This window comes from Oncorhynchus masou, chromosome 28, assembly GCF_036934945.1.
Source record: "Oncorhynchus masou masou isolate Uvic2021 chromosome 28, UVic_Omas_1.1, whole genome shotgun sequence".
In the NCBI taxonomy this organism is placed as follows: Eukaryota; Metazoa; Chordata; class Actinopteri; order Salmoniformes; family Salmonidae; genus Oncorhynchus; species Oncorhynchus masou.
In genome coordinates this window covers 19,461,290-19,484,483 of record NC_088239.1, presented here as the reverse complement: position 1 = coordinate 19,484,483, position 23,194 = coordinate 19,461,290, and the positions used below count along the sequence as shown (strand labels likewise).

The following is a 23,194-nucleotide window of genomic DNA, read 5'->3' as shown; positions in this document are numbered from 1 at the left end:
AAAACGAGTCCTATATCGATACAAAAGGAAATGATGTGGCTATATTGAAGCAACATCTCAAGACATCAGTCAGGAAGTTAAAGCTTAGTCGCAAATGGGTCTTCCAAATGGACAATGACCCCAAGCATACTTCCAAAGTTGTGGCTAAAGGACAACAAAGTCAAGATATTGGAGTGGCCATCACAACGCCCTGACCTCAATCCTATAGAAGATGTGTGGGCAGACCTGAAAAAGCATGTGCGAGCAAGGACGCCTACAAACCTGACGCAGTTAAACCAGCTCTGTCAGGAGGAATGGGCCAAATTCACCCAACTTATTATGGGAAGCTTGCGGAAAGCTACCCGAAATGATTAACCCAAGTTAAACAATTTAAAAGCAATGCTACCAAATACTAATTGAGAGTATGTAAACTTCTGACCCAATGGGAATGTGATGAAAGAAATAAAAGCTGAAATAAATCACTCTCTTCTATTATTCTGACATTTCACATTCTTAAAATAAAGTGGTGATCCTAACTGACCCCAAGACGGGGAATTTTTACGAGGATGAAATGTCAGGAATTGTGAAAAACTGAGTTAAAATGTATTTGACTAAGGTGTATGTAAACTTCCAACTTCAACTGTATATAAACAAAAACAATTGTCAAGTAAATAGTTAATGTTTAGATTTTTGTTATGCATTGAAGGGCATGCATTACTAAAGAACAGCTGTGATGAAGTCTCATTCAGGATGATGCACGTGTCATATTGTACATAGAAATGAATGTCCTACTGATGTCCTATCTCCATACAATATGAGTTATGATTCTTTCAAGGTTTTTGATGTCCTATCTCCATACAATATGAGTTCTTTCAAGGTCTTTAAAAAGTGTGTGGTGGAAGGGGGCAATTTACCAGCAAGTTAGAGGGGAAATTAAATGAATAACTCATGATTTTACATGGAAGATGAAGTGGGATTTAAGATAAAGGTTCATATCTTTGTACTAATATGGGGACTAAAGTGAAGAATAGCAAAACATGGCTGAAGTGGGGAGGAGCCAAGGTCATTTTAGCAGACACTATTCAAACAGCATCCTCAATGACAGTATACTGCGTGTGCTAGACTAGCTACCCACCCTGAGGTGCAGTGAGAGGTCTTCCGTGGTCCTGGCACCAGCCCACTGGGTGGATGTGAGGGCTGCTGGCGTCACACCTAAAACATACAGACCCACGCTACACTTTACCATAGCATACTTTACATTATCTTCCTACACACATACACTTCCTCATCTACACACCCACTTCTTCATCTACACGCACACGTACAATTTGATTTCAATCGTCCTGAGGTAAGATATTACAACAACCTCTAAATGCAATTTACATGTACAATACCCGGTGTGTGACCGGGAGAATATTGCAATTTCACTTATTGTACAGGCTGGCTAGATTAACATGTACCTACAAACACAATCAATCAGACAATACAATAGGAATTCCATTCATCTTCTGTGTGCTTTGAAATGACAGAGCAGCTGTGTAATTTTGCAGAATAGCCAATCATGGGGCTTGCCATGTCCCGACGGCCATGGTATATGACCAACAATTCCACACATGCTCCTTGGTGAGCCAGTGGAGTATCTGAGAGAATGCAATTGTGTGCAAGATGTGCGTGAGTTTGTGAACGTGTGAGCATGCAAGTGTGTTTGAGCCTGTGTGTAAGAGACACTGTGAGTGTGGGTGTACATGTTGAGTGTGTGCATGTGTGTGTGAATGTGTGTGTGAATGTAATGAGCTGCGGGGAACCATGATTTCTGCATGTCTTTGTAGGCAGTTAGGAGGCTAGGAAGCTAGGAGCTTCTCCTACTGGAATGTCTCGGTATGACACAGGGAAAGAGGAAAAATACAGGAAAAAATGAAAAATAAAATACCCTGAAAATATCTCAGCCAGGCAACTCGAGAACAAACATTTGTCTTTTCCCAGAGACAACTGTCAGTTCTCCTCTTCAACCATTACATTATATCTAATTACACAGCTTCTATTTTTCTCCCACATCAGATGAATTGGGCCATGTCACATGCTATGTAATCAATCAATCTCCTCTTAGCAATTAGCTGGTAAACTGTCACTGATTCACTGATGACAGAACTTCAGAGAGATCTTACATTGAAGATGATACATGTACACACACAAAGATTATGTACACACAGGTGCACATACGTGCGCACCCAGCCACCCACACCCACACACTCTATAAGGTAACAAAGCTAATTATACACAATGTAATATAAAGTTGAATGACACATGCACTACAGCTACAAAACAACATTAAAGTGTAACCTATCAGTTACTGACAGCAAACATCAGTAAACAAATGTTGATCACATCTCCTCTGGCTCGAACACCTTAACCTCTGGTCTGATTTTGACAAATTCCTTCATTTAACATTCAAAGTAGCAACAAGACACCCAAAATGTAACGCTAGACAGACACTTCCTTTTAAACTTTGAGAAGACAGAACCAGTTCCGCTGAAGTTTACTTCAGTTATATCAAAAATATTATATCATAACATAGTCTGAGAAGTTAAACTGAAATGATGACCAATTTCACACACACACACGCACACTTTTCCATATTCTCATCAACTTCTAACTCACAAAAAGCTGAATAAAAACTGTTTTAACCCTTTACACTCGTGCACGTGTTGAAAATGGCAGATTTGGGCATTTAATAAGCGCCTAAATTGGGACACAGTGACTGAACAGTAACATGCTACCAATGACGTCAAAGCTCTGGGAAATGCTATAAACTAAGAGGACTCGATTAATTATGAAAGCTGAGACGTGGAGGATTTTAGTAAATGCTGCTTTGATGTCATACAAGCAAGCCAAATGTGCCCTTCACATTTCCATATCATAAAACTCACGTCATATACAGCGGCAAAGTTTATGATGGCCACATACCCTGGGTTGTTCTGAACAGAATGAGCCTGTTTGTCTATTGTGAAGAAGATGAACTGCGGAAAATGCAACCATGACTCCTTTCTATGCGCACCAAAATTACGATCCATTACTCTGAATTGCCTTGTGAAAGCCTAGCACTGTAAGATCCTATTTTATAATTTTGTTAGTGATGTAGGTAACAGAACAAGCTTTTAAAATGGGCCGTTTTTGGATTGCGTAAACAATAGTAATTGGGTGATGGCAGGGACGGAGGGTTGTGTTCAACTCTAGTACTTCTACTGTAGTAGAGGTTATAAACATTTTTAGGTCCTTATAGTTGAATACTTTTTTTTGAGTCATAAGAAATTCCTTGAAATAACTTAGGAACTGCACACACTGGAGAGGTGTGTGGCCACTTGAAGATACCAGTTAGTCTTCTCACTCAAACCTTTGTCATTTTTAAGTCTTATGTTGCACCTACCCCAACATTTTCCAGGAATATTCTTATGTTACTGAATGTATCCAGAGTATTTTCAGATTTCGTTATCAACAAATGCGGCAAATTGTACAGAAAATGTCAAATGAACATAAAATCAACAGTGTCATGTTTGGATTCAGTCTTGTGTCAGGAGAACTGTTGTGTCCCCCTAATCTCCAAACTGTTCCCTTTTAAATGCTACCATGTTTATGCATATGCATTTATTATTTATTCTGTAAGAAACATTTAAATGTAGCCCTATCCTTATAGGCCAATTCCCACAAGTGTAAAGGGTTAACTAAATTGTAGGTGTCTCACCAGTAGTCGTAGGTGTCGTCCCAGTTGTCAAAGTGAACCAGGAAGTGATTGTCCACGATGTCGGCCACCGAGGCCACACACACCAGGCATGGATTCTTTCTGTCCACTGCCTCCAGTTTCATGCCCACCTGAAACTTAGAGGTGCTCGTAGTCTGTTGACACAGAGAGACAAATCACAAAAGGGCTTCATACTTTCTGACTTTAAACTTAAAAGAAGAAATCATGCATTCATGTCAATGGAGGATTTAAGTAAATATTGACATACCATACACAGATTCTACCCTTAACCCTTAAGAAAAAACACATGAATTTCACACGTGATAACATGGTTTAATTTAAAGCAACATTTGATAACTTTAAACTACACGTGACAATATTTGAGCACTTAACATGAAAAAAATGTAAGCACGTGAAAATCCAGGTGTCAAATGTAATTGAGAATATTTCACTTTAACTGTAGGTTTGTATAGTTCCCGGTTTTTACAGAAACATTCTTAGAACACTGTGTCATGCTCCCCTGTAGGTTTTTGTGTAGTTAGTGAAAATACAGCAAATCTACAATAAGTTACTGTATTTGTACAGCTAAATTAAGGTGTTATTGTTAAAAGGACAGTAAGAGAGTAAAACCTCACTTGGGATTTGAACTCACAACGTCTTGGTTGCTACTGTAGCTTCCTCAAGTTCCTGATGTGCCACCACGTCTAAAGGGTATAATGGATTGTCTATACAATTCCCTCAGAAAGAATTCACACCCCTTTAATTTTTCCACATTTTGTTGTGTTACAGCTTGAATTGAATATTTATACAAATTTGATTTTCTGTACAGTTGAAGTCAGAAGTTTACATACACCTTAGCCAAATACATTTAAACTCAGTTTTTCACAATTACTGACAATAAATCCAAGTAATAATTCCCTGTTTTAGGTCAGTTAGGATCACCACTTTATTTTAAGAATGTGAAATGTCATAATAATAGTAGAGAGAATTATTTATTTCAGCTTATTTCTTTCATCACATTCCCAGTGGGTCAGAGGTTAACATACACTCAATTAGTATTTGGTAGCATTGCCTTTAAATTGTTAAACTTGGGTCAAACGTTTTGGATAGCCTTCCACAAGCTCCCCACAACAAGTTGGGTGAATTTTGGCCCATTCCTCGTGACAGAGCTGGTGTAACTGAGTCAGGTTTGAAGGCCTCCTTGCTCGCTCATGCTTTTTCAGTTCTGCCCGCACATTTTCTATAGGATTGAGGTTGGGGCATTGTGATGGCTGCTGCAATACCTTGACTTTGTTGTACTTAGGCCATTTTGCCACAACTTTGGAAGTATGCTTGGCGTCATTGTCCATTTGGAAGACATTTGCGACCAAGCTTTAACTTCCTGACTGATGTCTTGAGATGTTGCTTGAATAGATCTACAATTTTCCTTCCTCATGAAGCCATCTATTTTGTGAAGTGCACCAGTCCCTCCTGTAGCAAAGAACCCCCACAACATGATGCTGCCACCACCTTGCTTCACGGTTGGGATGGTGTTCTTCGGCTTGCAAGCCTCCCCCTTTACCTTCAAACATAACGATGGTCATTATGGCCAAACAGTTCTGTTTTTGTTTCATCCGACCAAAGGACATTTCTCCAAAAACTACGATATTTGTCAGTTTCAGACTGTAGTCTGGCTTTTTTATGGCGGTTTTGGAGTAGTGGCTTCTTCTTTGCTGAGCAGCCTTTCAGGTTATGTCGATATAGGACTCGTTTTACTGTGGATATAGATACTTTTGTTCCTGTTTCATCCAGCATCTTCCCAAGGTCCTTTGCTGTTGTTCTGGGATTGATTTGCACTATTCGCACCAAAGTATGTTCATCTCTAGGAGACAGAACACGTCTCCATCCTGAGCGGTATGACGGCTGCGTGGTCCCATGGTGTTTATACTTGCGTACTATTGTTTGTACAGATGAACGTGGTACCTTCAGGCATTTGGAAATTGCTTCCAAGGATGAACCAGACTTGTGGAGATCTACAATTTTTTTCTGAGGTCTTGGCTGATTTCTTTTGATTTTCCCATGATGTCAAGAGAAGAGGCACTGAGTTTGAAGGTAGGCCTTGAAATACATCCACAGGTACATCTCCAATTGACTCATATGATGTCAATTAGCCTGCCAGGAGCTTCTAAAGCAATGACATCACTTTCCAAGCTGTTTAAAGGCACAGTCAACTTAGTTTATGTAAACCTCTGACCCACTGGATTTGTGATACAGTGAATAATAAATGAAATAATATGTCTGTAAACAATTGTTGGAAATATTACTTGTGTCATGCACAAAGTAGATTTCCTAAACGACTTGTCAAAACTATAGTCTGTTAACAAGAAATCTGTAGAGTGGTTGGAAAATTTGTTTTAATGACTCCAACCTGAGCATATGTAAACTTCCGACTTCAACTGTAAGTGATCTACACCCAAAACCCCATAATGTCAAAGTGGAATTTTGTTTGTAGAACATTTTTGAAATTAATAAATAATGTAAAGTTGAAATGTCTTCAGTCAATAAGTACTCAACCACTTTGTTACAGCAAGCTTAAATAAGTTTAAAAATGTGCTTGACAAATCATATAAGTTGAATGGATCATTTCTTGTCCAATAATAGTGATTAAAATGATTTTTTAATAACTACCCCATCTCTGTACCCCACACATACAACTATCTGTAAGGACCCTCAATCGAGTAGTGCATTTCAAGCACAGATTCAACCACAAAGACCATGGACGTTTTTCAATGCCTCACAAAGAATGGCACAAATTGGTAGATGGACAAAAAAAAAACAATGTTAAAAATATGCCTTTGAGCATGGAGAAGTTATTAATTTGGCTTTGGATAAAGGCATCCTTCCTAACTCAGTTGCCAGAGAGGAAGGAACCGCTCAGGGATTTCACCATGAAGCCAATGGTGACTTTAAAACAGTTAGAGTTTAATGGCTGTGATAGGAGAAAACTGAGGATGGATCAACAACATTGTAGTTACCCCACAAAACTAACCTAACTGACAGAGTGAAAAGAAGGATGTACAGAATAAAAATATTCCAAAACATGCATCCTGTTTGCAACAAGGCACTTCATTAACACTAAACAAAAAATTCTAAGAAATGAACTTTCTGTCCTGAATACAAAGCGTTATGTTTAGGGCAAATCCAACACAACACATCACTGAGTACCACTCTTCATATAAGCATGGTGGTGGCAGCATCATGTTATGGTTATGCTTGTAATCTTTAAGGCCTGGGGAGTTTTTCAGGATGAAAAAAAATAAACTGAATGGAGCTAAGCAAAATTCAAGAGGAAAACCTGGTTCAGTCTGCTTGTACAAGCTGTTATCGCCGCCAAAGGTCCTTCTACAAACTATTGACTCACATCTAAATGAGATATTTCCGTATTTAATTTTCAATAATTTTGCAAATATTTCTAAAAACATGTTTTCACTTTGTCATTATGGGGTATAGCGTGTAGATGGGTGAGAAAAAAAACATTTAATCAATTTTAAATTCAGGCTGTAACAACAAAACATGGAATAAGTCAAGGGATATGAATACGGCACTAGTTGAATACGGCACTAGATATGAATAGGGCACTAGTTGTAAGAATACATTTTGCACTTTGCTTAAATTATATACAACAACTTGAAGGTGTTATTTCATTACTATGACAGTGTGCTGCTGTATTCTGATTTCAAATAGTGTAAAACATATAGGATAATTTTGTACTGTGACCACACTCGGACCACACTTCGGGATTTTGGCAATGATTGCAATTTTATGGCTCGGTGTCCAGTACCAAGGAAGTTAGAGGTAGTATCACGATCCAATGCTAGCTAGCGTTAGTGTAATGACTGGAAGTCTATGGTTATCTGCTAGCATGCTAGCATATAACCATAGAATTCCAGTCATTGTGTTAATGCAAGTCAACAATTGTGCTAACGCTAGTTAGTAACTTCCTTCAAACTGCACACAGAGCCATAAAATTGTAACCACGAGTTCATCTGACTCTGGGGAAGTAAATAAAGTGCCAAAATCCCGAAGTATTCCTTTAACTGGGATTTTAATGGTCGGAAATAACCTGAAATGTCCCACTACAGTACGTCCTGCTATGACACCAGGTCTGTGAACATAAAAGAGATCTGGCCACAGACATATTGGCAATAATACATTCATGCCCTTTGCTAAAAACTTCCCAGAATCAAATAAATAATTGTCCATTTATCACCACAAATGTAACATCAACGTAAAACTAGCAGTGCTCAAGGACACTTGACAGAGTATACATGGATGCTTTGGTAACTTGAACTTGCAACCTCTTGTTTCAGTGCATCAATGTTTCTGCAGTGCCACCATGTTCATAGTTATTGCTTGGAACATGTATTAACACACTATAAGGTTATGATTGGGTTACAGTGTTGTTCTCTGGGGTACAAAAAAGTCTAAGGTACACTTCACAGGCACACATATGAACTCAATTGGTATAGTTCGGTACCTTATATGTATAATGTGACATTTTTCTACCCAATATTTCTAATGTAAAAAGGTACGATCATCACTGCGCTTTGATAAGTGAGGGCAATGTACTGGTGGGGCTCATTAGCATATTTTGTGGCATGGTCAAATACATACCAATACCAGTCAAAAGTTTGGACACACCTACTCATTTAAGGGTTTTTCTTTATTTGAACTATTTTCTACATTGTAGAATAATAGTGAAGACATCAAAACTGTGAAATAACACATATGGAATCATGTAGTAACCAAAAAAGTGTTTATAGTAGCCAGCCTTTGCCTTGATGACTACCTCATGAAGCTGGTTGAGAGAATGCCAAGAGTGTGCAAAGCTGTCATCAAGGCAAAGGCTGGCTACTTAAACAAATCAAAATATATTTTGTATTTGAGATTTTTTTGAACACTTTTTTGGTTACTACATGATTCCATATGTGTTATTTCATAGTTTTGATGTCTTCACTATTATTCTACACTATTATGTAGAAAATAGTAAAGATAAAGAAAAACCCTTGATTGAGTAGGTGTTGTGACAGGCAGGCAATGTATGTATGTGTGTCAACCGGCAGTGTATGTGTTTGATGCTTATGCCGATGCAAATTTGAGCACCTTCTTTGACATTGTCTGTTCTGCAACTTTTGCAAGAGCAGTTGTCTCTTATGAACAGCACTGTAAATAGGTTATTGTGCTTTTTCCAGCAACTTAATGGAAACTAGTTGAACTGGAAACCATTTGTCAGTAAGTTGATGTATAATTTACAATAACTTACTTTCAAAATGTTGCCAGTAACCTACAGGCGACCTACTTTACCTTCACTGACTCTTCTGTTGCAACATGCAACATCAATTGCTGATTGGCAGCATAGTGTCGCAGTGGCAGCCTATCAGAATATTGCAGGCGTGGTTTATTGGAGGTGTGTCTTTCCGCTAGTACTTTCTGGTCTCCCATGAGAGGGAATGTCATCCCAGTTAATGTGTGCTGTTGTATTCTGTTCATAAACACTAAGCTTGTACATTGTCAGTTCTCTAGTCTATGCAAATAACACAAAAGAGCCATACAATGTTCTGGTGACATAGCAAAAAATTCAGGTTGCTGGCATCCCCTTATGTGAAAAATCACATGATTCACATGTGGAATTGTGTTTCTGGAACAATTCATGTGAAATGTCACATGTGAAATCATGTGCTTTTTGGAAAACTTCACATGAGAATATGTTTTTACATGTTGTCACGTGTAATTTCATGTTATCACATGAGAAAATGTGTATACCCATGTCACATTTATTTGAACATATGCTCACGTTGTCACGTTTCATTTCATCAAATTGTCACGTTTCATTTCATCTTATCACGTTGCTTTACATAAGATCACATCATCACATGAAATTCATGTGTTTTTTCCTTAAGGGTGAGGATGTTCTCAAAACATTTATTTTACCAGTCGTCAGAATGTCACGCGATGGTCCCAGATGTCCCAAACAATCATAAGTAAAGTAATGGTATAGGGGTTTTAAAGTAAGTGGTATGCTGTTCAGATAAAATATGACCCCACCTGGGACTTGAACTCAGAATCTATGGATTTGAGGTGCACTGATCTTTCTGCTGCACCACAGTGTCTAACATTCCCCTACACATTCATTAACTATTATACAGCTCTGCACTTAGTGCCAGTTAATCTCACTATTGTCTCTCTCATCATTGATGTACTTATTTCAGCAATATGAAGGTTTTCTGTATAGTTGTCTAATGTTGGTGGGGCATAGTATTCTGTTTCAATGTTACTTCTGAATCCTTATGATATATATAACAGTTTTTCTTGAGTGTATTTTTAAGGAAGCTGAGATTTACTTTGAAATCTAAAGTGTCGGGAATACAGGTGAAATCAGTCATTTACAAGAGGTTGTGTGTTTAAATCCCACTTTGAATAATAATTACTGTATCAATAAAACATACACAATGTAGTCATGTATGTCAAAGTGTGTCAAATATGTAATTTGAAAACACTGTTAAAAGTCATGTGTGTATCATAATGACACATTTTTACAAAAACACATTTTCACATGTGAAGTGAAATGTGAAATGTCACACTTGAAGTTAAATGTTACATGTAAAGTGTTCCAAAAACACATTTTCACATGATTCCAGATGTGAGATTTCATTTCCATAAGGGAAAGGCTTGAATGCACAAACGTTGAGTTTTAACACGAGGTATGCCCATATAATTTCCCTTCATCAATTTCCTTTCATTAAAATCAAGCAGTATCTCACATGTCTTCAACCCTCAGGGTAATACTACTTTGTACATACGTATATATGACAATATAGTGGAAATATTGTGGCATGATTTGAAAATCATCTACTACTATGACAAGTCAATATAAATTTCAGCTTTTGTAACTGTAAAAAAACTACAGGAAGTAAAGTGGTGCATCTCTGCCGCAGTGTGGAGGGAGCTTTACAACAGCCACTGGGACATATTGTTCTGTTCTGCTGTGTGAATGAAAGTCAGCATTTGGGCCCAGCTGTCTTTACAGGTGAAAGTAGAACTAAGTCTCCATTGACTCTCGCACCCCAACCAAGCACTTACACCATTTTGGGATTTAAACAGATTCTTTGGTGCAGCTTCAGCATTGCAAGCCTCTTGGTATTTCTCCCAGTTAAACTCGCTTTCATTGTAGCCTGAAAATAAATGGTGCAGAGAGAGAGGGTGAGAAAAAGACGGGGAGAAAAAAAATGGAGAGAGAGAAGGGTGGAGAAAGAGAACAAAAAAAATAAATGGGGATTAGGGTGGTGACAAATATTGTTGTGTCAGGCGCCCCGCCGCTGGTAATTCACCACTCCAGGAAATATCATTATTTACTTGTATTTATTGTATATTCATTTTTATATATTTTTAAAAATACTGATTTCTAATATTTTTACTGAGTTTCAGTTCATATAAGGAAATCAGAAAATTGAAATAAATGAATGAATTTGGCCCTAATCTATGGATTTCACATTACTGGGCAGGGCCACAACCATGGGAGGGCCTGATCCACTGGGGAACCAGGCCCAGCCAATCAGAATGAGTTTTTCCCCACAAAGGACAAATATAAATATTCCTCAGTTTTATCAGCTGTCCCGGTGGCTGGTCTCAGACAACAAGGACCATGTGAAAATAATATATCAGAGCCAGCACAGCTTGGTTTGGGTCAGCACGATAGTCACGAGTCACAGTGAAATGGGTAAAGACAAAAGGGTAACAGTGTGCTGATCTGCTGTAGCTCACCTTTTGGTGGGTGGAGCTGGTGTCCTGTCGACTCGCACCATCCGGCTGGCCTGATATCCGGAGAGTCTGCGTTTACCCAGAAGTCATAGCATTCTGAGTAGCTGTCGATGTGGAGACGTAGTCGGTAACCAATCACCTTTGAAAAACAAAACACAGTATTATGTATGGATGGACATTCAGTCACTATCCCAAACATCAATCCATGGCATGATGTAATTCTGCTTTGTATTCCCATGACCAATAGAGCAGGCTACTTGAAGGGCCTTGCCCTTAACAGCAATCATTTTTCCCACTGCAAATTTTATGAGACAATGACGCAAAATAATGTCTGCTAATGGAAATACAACAACAAACAGCTAATGTCAATCTTGTACATTTGTAAAGTGGTCGATGTCATACGTAATTGCCAGGTGCTAACGTCTTGTACATTTAAACACAAAAGGGATGACATCAAAAACAGATCGACAAAACAAAACTACCAAGGGCTTTGTTAGTGACAGTTAAGGGCGATCATTTCCTCCACCCAATACAGTGGCGCCTGGACTGCAATCACAGATCCAATTACAGTGTGACCTGCCCAGTGTGCTGGGAGAACCCTTGGTTGAGGCCTTGGTCTGGAGCTGGGCCAGCTCGCTGACGGCTGCAGCTCACCTCTGCCACGGACAGGATGCAGAACATAGAGGGGTGCAGAGGGTCGATCCCCTCCAGCCTCATCCCCGCCTTGAAACCATTTCTGCTAAGGGGGAACGACTGGGCCTGGGATGGAGGGAGAAAGGGATGAAGACAAAGTGAGAGAGTGTGGGAGAGGAGAAAAGAGAGCGAATGTGATGGAGACAACAAAGGACAGAGAGGGAAGAAAAGAGCAGAGAAAGCGAAAAAGGAGATGACAAAAATAAATTACAGGAAAGCAGGAGAATAAACCAAATATTGATGAATAAAATATCCTCTCCAGAAAAGCCATACATATAAGTCATGGCGGTTGGACCGCCACACTCAAGTGTCTCAACAGCACGGTTGCCATAGAAATGAGTGTTTGTGCCTCCGACGGAACAGATGTCCCGTCAAATCCCTTCATAGAAAATTTCTTCCACCACACCGCGTGTTTGTAGCGGAGGAATTAGTTCAGCATGATTCATTGTCAGGGAGAGAGGGGGGGGGCTGATAAACAGTGGAGCATTGCACCAGGCAGCAACTCTCCTGTAAGGAACACACAACAAACGCAGTGCTGGTCCAAAGGCTGGATAAGTCCTACAATGGCATAGGAAAAACTGCCCTACAAGTCTTGCATAGCCAGATCACATATCCTTGCATTCCCTCTGTATCCTTGTTCTCTAGGAGAAGCTTGAAGCCTGGCAGGTGAAGCTTCTCCCCTTCAGACTATACAGGCTCTGGGGCAGTGGCACACCTTGATACTTTAACTATTTTAGTGCCAATTGTCAAATCCTTGCTTAATCTTCCCTGCGGTCTGATAGGTGTGCTGCGACAAAGAAGTCTGACTGTCCTCAAAGGCAGTTATTAGAAACAATAGACACCCTGGTATCCACCACACACACACACACATACTGGGATTTTCTTCTATTTTACAGGCCCCTGTCAGCCCATTAGAAATAAGTGCTGTAGAAATGCAGCAGGAAAGGCGAGGCTGGGTGTGGGATTTTTCTGCAGTTTTAGCACATTCTCCTCCCTCTCTCATCTGAAATATGCCTGCGTGGCCTACAACTCCAGCTACTGAGATAGGGAAAGTCTTTAATGAAGGACAACGGCTTGCAATTAGATTTGTTTTGCTCAAAACAAAACAGATACATTGACATTAATCACGTGGAGAAGATTGCATTGCAGTTTAAAGTAAACCATGTACTGTCCTGCAGTTTAAGGTCCCCAACATCCTTCTTTTTAAATCAACAGACCATGTTTTTAACATCATGCAGCTGGCTTATGGCCTTAAAATGCAAATCATAACTTTATTGCCTGTATAGTTCAGTAAATGACATATCGGACTGAAAACAGAGGGACTACTTGAACTTGCTACGATGTGGACTGGAGTCAGGCTATAGAAGTAGATACAGTGCATTCGGAAAGTATTCAGACCCCTTCCCTTTTTCCACATTTTGTTATGTTACAGCCTTATTGTAAAATGGATTAAATAAAATTACAAATCTTCATCAATCTACACACAATGTCACGTAATGACAAAACAAAAACAGGTTTTTAGAAATGTTTGCACATTTATTACAAAAAAAAGAAATACCTTATTTACATAAGTATTCAGACCCTTTGCTATGAGACTTGAAATTGAGCTCAGGTGCATTCTGTTTCCATTGATCATCCTTGTGATGATCAACTTGATTGGACTCCACCTGTGGTGAATTCAATTCAATGGACATGATTTGGAAAGGCACACAGACAACAAAAGACAGAGAGGGAAGGAAAGAGCAGAGAAAGCAAAAAAGGAGACCACAAAAATAAATTACAGGAAAGCAGGAGAATAAACCAAATATTGATGAATGAAATATCCTCTCCAGAAAAGCCATACATATAAGTCATGGCGGTTGGACCGCCACACTCAAGTGTCTCAACAGCACGGTTGCCATAGAAATGAGTGATCAACTTGATTGGAGTCCACCTGTGGTGAATTCAATTCAATGGACATGATTTGGAAAGGCACACACCTATCTATATAAGATCCCACAGCTGACCGTGCATGTCAGAGCAAAATCCAAGCCTTGAGGTCGAAGGAATTACCCGTAGAGCTCAAAGACAAGATTGTGTCAGTACCTAAACCGTTCTACAGCATTGAAGGTCCCCAAGAAAACAGTGGCCTCCATCATTCTTAAATGGAAGAAGTTTGGAACCACCAAGACTCTTCCAAGAGCTGACCGCCCAGGCGAACTGAGCAATTGGGGGAGAAGAGCCTTGTGGCCAAGAACCTGATGTTCACTAACGGAGCTCCAGGGTTCCTCTGTGGAGGAGATGGGAGAACCTTCCAGAAGGACAACCATCTCTGCAGTACTCCACCAATCAGGCCTTTATGGTAGAGTGGCCGGACGGAAACCACTCCTCTCTCAAATGTCAATAGGCCTTGTATACTGTTGTTCAGGTTAGTTATCATTGTTTTAGTTTAGAATGGAGCCCCTAGTTCCACTCTTCATACCTCTGATACCTCCTTTGTCCCACCTCCCACATATGCGGTGACCTCACCCATTATAACCAGCATGTTCAGAGATACAACCTCTCTTATCATCACCTAGTGCCTTGGCTTACCTCCGCACCCCACCATACCCCTGTCTGCACATCGCCCCCCATCTTGCTTCATAGTTTGTTCTGTTAGGTGAACTAAACTGGGATATGCTTAACACCCCGGCAGTCCTACAATCTAAGCTAGATGCCCTCAATCTCACACAAATCATCAAGGAACCCACCAGGTACAACCCTAAATCTGTAAACAGGGGCACCCTCATAGACATTATCCTGGCCAACTTGCCCTCCAAATACACCTCTGCTGTCTTCAATCAGGATCTCAGCGATCACTGCCTCATTGCCTGTATCTGCTACGGGTCCGCGGTCACCCCTCATCACTGTCAAACGCTCCCTAAAACACTTTTCTTTTTGTATTTATTTTATTTTACCCCCTTTTTCTCCCCAATTTCGTGGTATCCAATTGTTAGTAGCTACTATCTTGTCTCATCGCTACAACTCCCGTACGGTCTCGGGAGAGACGAAGGTTGAAAGTCATGCGTCCTCCGATACACAACCCAACCAAGCCGCACTGCTTCTTAACACAGCGCGCATCCAACCAGGAAGCCAGCCACGCCAATGTGTCGGAGGAAACACCGTGCACCTGGCAACCTGGGTTAGAGTGCACAGCGCCCGGCCCGCCACAGGAGTCGCTGGTGCGCGATGAGACAAGGATATCCCTATATGCCCAACCCTCCCTAACCCGGACGACGCTATGCCAATTGTGCATCGCCCCACGGACCTCCCGGTCGCGGCCGGTTACGACAGAGCCTGGGCGCGAACCCAGAGTCTCTGGTGACACAGCTGGCACTGCAGTAAAGCGCCCTTAACCACTGAGCCACCCGGGAGTCCTGAGCAGGCCTTTCTAATCGACCTGGTACGGGTATACTGGAAGGATATTGACCTAATCCCGTCAGTTGAGGATGCCCAGTCATTCTTTAAAAGTAACTTCCTCACCATCTTAGATAAGCATGCTCCGTTCAAAAAATGCAGAACTAAGAACAGATATAGCCCTTGGTTCACTCCAGACCTGACTGCCCTTGACCAGCACAAAAACATCCTGTGGCGGACTGGATAGTCCCCGCGATATGCAACTGTTCAGGGAAGTCAGGAATCAATACACACAGTCAGTCAGGAAAGCAAAGGCTAGCTTTTTCAAGCAGAATTTCAAACTCTAAAAAGTTCTGGGACACTGTAAAGTCCATGGAGAACAAGGGCACCTCCTCCCAGCTGCCCACTGCACTGAGGCTAGGTAACCCGGTCACCACCGATAAATCCATGATAATCGAAAACTTCAACAAGCATTTCTCGACGGCTGGCCATGCCTTCCTCCTGGCTACCCCAACCTCGGCCAACAATGATGTTGCTCTTGCTGCGGCCGATTCCCTGATCCACCTCTACGCAGACGACACCATTCTGTATACTTCTGGCCCTTCCTTGGACACTGTGCCATCCAACCTCCAAACGAGCTTCATTGCCATACAACACTCCTTCCGTGGCCTCCAACTGCTCTTAAACGCTAGTAATACCAAATGCATGCTTTTCAACCGTTCGCTGCCTGCACCCGCACGCCCGACTACCATCACCACCCTGGATGGTTCCGACCTAGAATATGTGGACATCTATAAGTACCTAGGTGTCTAGCTAGACTGTAAACTCTCCTTCCAGACTCATATCAAACATCTCCAATCCAAAATCAAATCTAGAGTTGGCTTTCTATTTCGCAACAAAGCCTCCTTCACTCACGCTGCCAAACTTACCCTAGTAAAACCGACTATCCTACCGATCTTCGACGATGTCATCTACAAAATAGCTTCCAATACTCTACTCAGCAAACTAGATGCAGTTTATCACAGTGCCATTTGTTTTGTTACTAAAGCACCTTATACCACCCACCATTACGACCTGTATGCTCTTGTCGGCTGGCCCTCGCTACATATTCGTCGCCAGACCCACTGGCTCCAGATCATCTACAAGTCCATGCTAGGTAAAGCTCCGCCTTATCTCAGTTCACTGGTCACGATGGCAACACCCACACCCCGCGCTCCAGCAGGTGTATCTCACTGATCATCCCTAAAGCCAACACCTCTTTTGGCCACCTTTCCTTCCAGTTATCTGCTGCCTGTGACTGGAACGAATTGCAAAAATTGCTTAAGTTGGAGACTTTTATTTCCCTCACCAACTTTAAACATCTGCTATCTGAGCAGCTAACCGATCGCTGCAGCTGTACATAGTCCATCTGTAAATAGCCCACTCAATTTACCTACCTCATCCCCATACTGTTTTTATTGATTTACTTTCTGCTCTTTTGCACACCAGTATCTCTACTTGCACATGACCATCTGATCATTTATCACTCCAGTGTTAATCTGCTAAATTCTAATTATTCGCTCCTATGGCTTATTTATTGCCTACCTCCTCATGCCTTTTGCACACAATGTATATAGACAATTTTTTTCCTACTCTGTTATTGACTTGTTTATTGTTTACTCCATGTGTAACTCTGTGTTGTTGTTTGTTCACACTGCTATGCTTTATCTTGGCCAGGTTGCAGTTGTAAATGAGAACCTGTTCTCAACTAGCCTACCTGGTTAAATACAGGTGAAATAAAATAAAAAATAAATAAATAAACTCCTCAGTAAAAGGCACATGACAGCCCGCTTGGGGATTGCCAAAAGGCACTTAAACGTCTCTCGGATCATGAGAAACAAGATTCTCTGGTCTGATGAAACCAAGATTGAACACTTTAGCCTGAATGCCAAGTGTCACGTCTGGAGGAAACCTGACACAATCCCTACGGTGAGGCATGGTGGTGGCAGCATCATGCTGTGGGGATGTTTTTCAGCGGCAGGGACTGGGAGACTAGTCAGGATCGAGGGAAAGATGAACAGAGGAATGTACAGAGAGATCATTGATGAAAACCTGCTTCAGAGCGCTCCGGACCTTCCAACAGGACAACGACCTGAAGCACACAGTCAAGACAATGCGGGAGTGGCTTCGGGGCAAGTCTCTGAATGTCTTTGAGTGACCAAGCCAGAGCCCGGACTGGAACCCGATCAAACATATCTGGAAAGACCTGAAAATAGCAGTGCAGCGACACTCCCCATCCAACCTGACAGAGCTTGAGAGGATCTGCAGAGAAGAATGGTAGAAACTCCCCAAATACAAGTGTGCCAAGCTTATAGCTTGATACCCAAGAAAATGATAACAGCCTCAAGTTGCCAAAGGTGCTTCAACAAAGTACTGAGCAAAGGATCTGAATTCTTATGTAAAATGTGATATTTATTTATTTTTACTAGATTTTTGCTTTGTCATTATGAGGTATTGTGTGTAGATTGATGGGAAAAAAACAACAATTGAATCAATTTTAGAATAAGACTTGTAACATAACAAAATGTGGAAAAAGTCAAGGGGTCTGAATACTTTCTGAATGCACTATATACCTACTGGTTGATGAAGGTGATGCTTACCTCAGTGAAGAGTCTTAGGGGAGCTGCTATGACCTTCTTCTCTCCCAGGTATTGATCCCACGACCATGCCTTCTTCTTACCCCTCACTGCTGCACACCACATTGATCTGAATTACACCTTTCCTTATAACATCATGGTTCCAGGACCCAGATTAGGTCTAGTCCTAGTCTAAAAAGCATTCTCAATGGAGAATTCCTGTGTGTAAATTCATGTATGCATTCTAAATAGCATTTGACAGCGATAAATAATTTTATATGAATTTGACAAAATGGTCTGTGCATTCATATCAATAAGCACTAATACTGTAGCATTAAGTAATGCTCTAATTGTTTTGTTAGTGGTGTTTAAATTTCAAGAGTTTACCTTGTGTGCTTGTCACTTTGTTCTTCATTTTTACGGTGTCCTCGTTTGGTCGCTCCTGAAATGACACAGTTGTTAGTTTGCTGACAGAAACTTGGGCAACACTTAACTTTTCAGCCAACAGGTATAATGTTGTCATGATAATGAGCTCAGGTGTGGTCAGGTCCAGGCCTACTCACTCTTAGACAATATTCCTCCGCCACGCCCTTGCTGAAACTCCTTTTCTTCCTATCCTCTGCCTGCATCATTTGAGACAGGATCGATTCTACAACATGATATACAAACACAGGCCATTTGAATGCAAAAACAAATCAATTACTATTTAAGTTCCACGGTGTGAGTCGCTTTAAGTTGAGACATCGCAATTTACTCCTATTTGTAAGAACATCTCTTGCTTTCTATTTTCACTCTGAACAGACTCAATGAAAGCCACCACCATTCCTTTTATAAAAACATAAAAGTCCTCTGAAGTTTACCCATATAATGCAAAGCAAATTACATTTTACTTGAATTGTTCACTGAGCGCATACGCAGCTTGGCTGTCTTATTGCCTGTTGTAAGAGACAAGTGACATGTTTTTTCTCAAGTCCTAGTACAGTAACAACCCCATGATTACTGTATAAAGAGGAAATTAATGCATCTCTCATCTCTTTCTGCAGTATATGATGTAAATTGAATTGAGTTCCTGGTAAGAGATAAGGACTGCTTCCCATGAAAGTCAAATTAAGTAAGAGTTGGGTCTGTGGCGGGGGGGGCGGCCGCAGCTGGAGGGGCCCGGATTTCCCAGAAGGCAGTGGGAAGCAGCAACTGTTTGCCTTCCAATGCAGATTAATCGATTGTACTGTAGCTGGCCGGAAACAAAAATGGATTCACTGCACTCCGACTCCTGTATATTAATTACTGTATACAATAGTACACTCTCAAATAGGGTTTTGAATGGATTTACAGTGAGTGTAGAAACATTAAGGACACCTGCTCTTTCCATGACAGACTGACCAGTTAAATCCCGGTGAAAGATATGATCCCTAATTGATATCACTTGTTAAATCCACTTCAAATCAGTGTAGATGAAGGGGAGGAGACAGGTAAAAGAAGGATTTTTTTTTAGTCTTGAGACACTTGAGACATGGTTTGTATATGTGTGCCATTCAGAGGGGGAATGGGCAAGACACAGGATTTAAGTGCCTTTGAACACGGTATGGTATTAGCTACCAGGTGCACCAGTTTAACTGTGTCAAGAACTGCAACACTGCTGGGTTTTTCACGCTCAACAGTTTCCCATGTGTATCAAGAATGGTCCACCACCTAAAGGACATCCAGCCAACTTGACACAACTGTGGGAAGCATTGGAGTCAACATGGGTCAGCATCCCTGTGAAACGCTTTCGACACCTAGTAGAGTTCATATCCTGACGAATTGAGGCTGTTCTGAGAGCAAAAGGGGGTCAACTCAATATTAGGAAAGTGCTGTTAATGTTTTGTGCACTCAGTGTATATGGTTTGCAGTTGCTCTGACAAAATAATTGTTGCTTTCTGGCCTTTTTGCAATGTGTCATGGGTGTCCATTTTCGTCTGGCGCTAAGGAGGCGCAAATGCCAGACACATGTTCGTTTTCAATTTCGTTAAAATTGTTAGGGCATTTTCCAGCCCTTACACCAGGTTCTGCAATTTACCTGTCTAACATTAGAGAGCATGAGACAGTTTAACACCAACAAAAAGCAGGTCTTAAAAGGTAACGCAGTTTATAATCGAATGAATTTTGAGAGCGGAAGCACAGCCTATTCAGCCATGACAGACAGTGACAATGGGGAGAGAAATACATTTTCTGCTGGTAAATCTCGTATTAAGAAACATCATTTTTTTTGGGGGGGGGGGGGTTCCCCCCATTTAATTGAATTAATAATCAAGCATAACCTACCCACCACATTAATCAAGGCTGGTTTAGCAACATTACATAGGTGTCTTTTTTTCCTGGCCATTAGCCAAAAGAAGCCTTAAATAAAGGGGTTTTAAATTATCTACGGTGAGTGCTTTGTAATATTTTAGGTTTTGCCCTCACACTTTTTCACTATTCACATACCTGCATTTTGCTTGTGCAAGTAGGCTATGCGTACCCATTTTCAAGGAGCACCCCTCGTCCGATTACCAAAAACACGCTCCACCAAACTACGCAGTTCTTCTATAATGCTATATTAACCGCAATTGTTTTTATGAATCTGCTTCGCACAGGCAACGATACAATTGACAAGAGCCTAGTAGTTTGTATAGACGTGTGAATGTTATGTGTAAAGGCATTTTAGGCCTGTGCACACAGTGCCATGTAATTAGAGAAGAGATGTATGATAACATGCTTCTGATCCAATCCTATTTAGAAATATTGTTGTTGGTTTTGATTTGATTTGATTAAAAACCAAACTTATTAGAAAGATTCACCATCCATTGGTTTATGCTGAGAAAGTGCATGGCTGAATGCAATGGAATTTCGTCTGTTGTTTCTGGAGAAGTGCCAGTATGATCTTATAAGATGGTTCCATGATGTTTATAGAGCATTACATTTCTGAGCAGTATAAGGGTGAGTTGGAATTCCCCTTTGTCTTTATATTGGATCTTTATCAAGCTCCTGTGAAAGGTTTGGATGTGCGTAAAACCATCCATAGACTAAGTTACCTTTTCTGTAATATACGCCCATGGGAAGCAATTATGGTGCCTGTAACTGTAGACAGCATATTTAAAAACAAGTCATTGTTTCATTTTTTATTAGAATTTGATTAGAAACGCAGCTTTTACCCCCAAGCCACAAGACTGCTAAATAGCTAATCAAATGGCTACCCGGACTACCCGCATAGACTCTTTGTTTCACTAACCCTCTTGCACGGACTATGCGCACGGACTATGCACACACACTGGACTGTACCCACACACTTATGTAACAGGTGTAAAATATACTTTATGTATTTCACCGATAATCCCTCATTTATTTTTTTTTTTATTTTCAAAGTTATTTTGAGATGGATTACACTACTTTCAAGAGTGAATTATTTGATTGTATTTATTCTAAATTGTGTTAATGCTGTGATGTCATCAACAGGAGCCATGCTTTTTCTCCTCAGTTTGCTCAGAACGTGAACAGGAGAGGTATGTACATGTTCGCAAATGTTCACAAATGCACAAGAAATGACAAGCAAAAGTTATATCGTCACTGATTTAGTGTTGCATTACTGTTTATAGGAAAATATATTAAAGGTGAATGGGAATAATGTTGGAGTGCAACTTTGCAAGGCTAGCCCAGCTACTGTTAGCTTTGTTGTGGGGGAGGGTCTCTTTCAGGTGCAGACAGCATGGGTTCTCTGATGATTTTCTAACGGGTATTCTGCACTATCGTTTGTCTTTTTGACTCCAAGATGGCGTAGCAGTCAGATGTCTTTGTCCTGTCGTGTCCCTTATATATATCTTTTTTACATATTTTTCTTCGCATATCTTTTAAAATATTTTGCTCAACCTCAATATCTAAATACTCTGCTGCAACCTGCCTCTCTCAATGTAGCGTGGATCTGCTTTTTTTTCTTCTAAAGTATCTATATTTACTTCGGATCTGGAATCCCTCAACTGAAGCTAGCCAGCTAACTACCAGCTATCAGTCAGCAAACCATTGCCAGCGGTCATCAGCTAACCTTCAGCTCGAATAGCTCTCACCAGTTCGAACAACGTGACTCTAACCAGAGCATAACGGACCTATTATTTTTATCCCCGGATTCCCACCACAAACTGAACATTTTCATCTGGATCTTCACAACTAGCGAACCGCAACCCCGGATGACTACTCCTTGGTATCGTTTCCATCCACTTAGCTTGAAGCTAGCGTGGCCAGAGCTCCTGTGCTACCACCGAAGAATAATCCTGGGCTACAATATCCGGACCCCTTCTACAGCCGGTACGGGGCATGGAACCCCGCAGATCCCCTACGACTGGAATACCGACAATCTGCCCGAGGACTCCAACAGGCCCCTCAGGCGTGACGCCCGCTGAAGGCCTATTTTGCTAACCAGCTAGGCCTGCTAGCTACCTAGAGCCACTTGGAACCCTACGACCGGTCTATCGACGTCACCGCATGAAGAGCCAAAAACAGACTTAACCCCATCGTGACGTCCCCCAAAGGCTAACTTTCTAGCCCCTGCTATCTGCTTGCTTGCTAACTGCTAGCCTGCCCCGGCCTGCTAACTGTTAGCTTGTTAGCACAGGCCTGCTAACTGTCTGAATCGCCGTGTCCCCAGCCAGCCCAACCACTCACTGGACCCATATTTATTTTCAATCAATTTTCGATTTTTAATTTGATTATACCTTCCGGTAACCTGCCTCCCCCAACGTGATACGGAATCGCTATTATTTTTAATTTTAGAATACATTCAAGAACCTCCAGAAGCTAACCAGCTAATTAGCTACAAGCTGTTAAGTCATTGTTAGCCACTGCTAGCGGCTTTTACCTTCTGCACAGCCAGCCCTCTTTTTAGCCTGGATAATACTCTCCAGTCTACCAGTATCGAACTGTCTCTCCACAACAACGCCGGATTCCTGCACCACTACTTCTGATCTTCACAGCTAGCTTGCACCCAGTACCG

The 23,194-nt window shown here is 41.1% G+C and overlaps 1 protein-coding gene across 5 annotated transcripts in view; it reads right to left on the bottom strand.

Moving 5' to 3' along the window:
• Positions 1 to 23,194, bottom strand: part of LOC135517307 (lethal(3)malignant brain tumor-like protein 4) — a 144,640-nt gene that overhangs the window by 100,977 nt on the left and 20,469 nt on the right. For 4 of the 5 annotated variants that reach the window (XR_010452023.1, XM_064941489.1, XM_064941493.1 and 1 more), the window contains exons 3-10: positions 18,759 to 18,844; positions 18,583 to 18,637; positions 18,220 to 18,308; positions 12,167 to 12,271; positions 11,516 to 11,651; positions 10,835 to 10,926; positions 3,719 to 3,870; positions 1,115 to 1,191 (exon numbers count right to left, since the gene is read on the bottom strand). Coding sequence is in view for 4 of the 5 variants with exons in the window: in XM_064941489.1 (XP_064797561.1) it covers positions 1,115 to 1,191; positions 3,719 to 3,870; positions 10,835 to 10,926; positions 11,516 to 11,651; positions 12,167 to 12,271; positions 18,220 to 18,308; positions 18,583 to 18,637; positions 18,759 to 18,827 (775 nt within the window). In the remaining variant the exon portion in view is untranslated. The remainder of the gene's footprint in view (positions 1 to 1,114; positions 1,192 to 3,718; positions 3,871 to 10,834; positions 10,927 to 11,515; positions 11,652 to 12,166; positions 12,272 to 18,219; positions 18,309 to 18,582; positions 18,638 to 18,758; positions 18,845 to 23,194) is intronic. The other variant, XM_064941491.1, reaches the window with a different exon arrangement.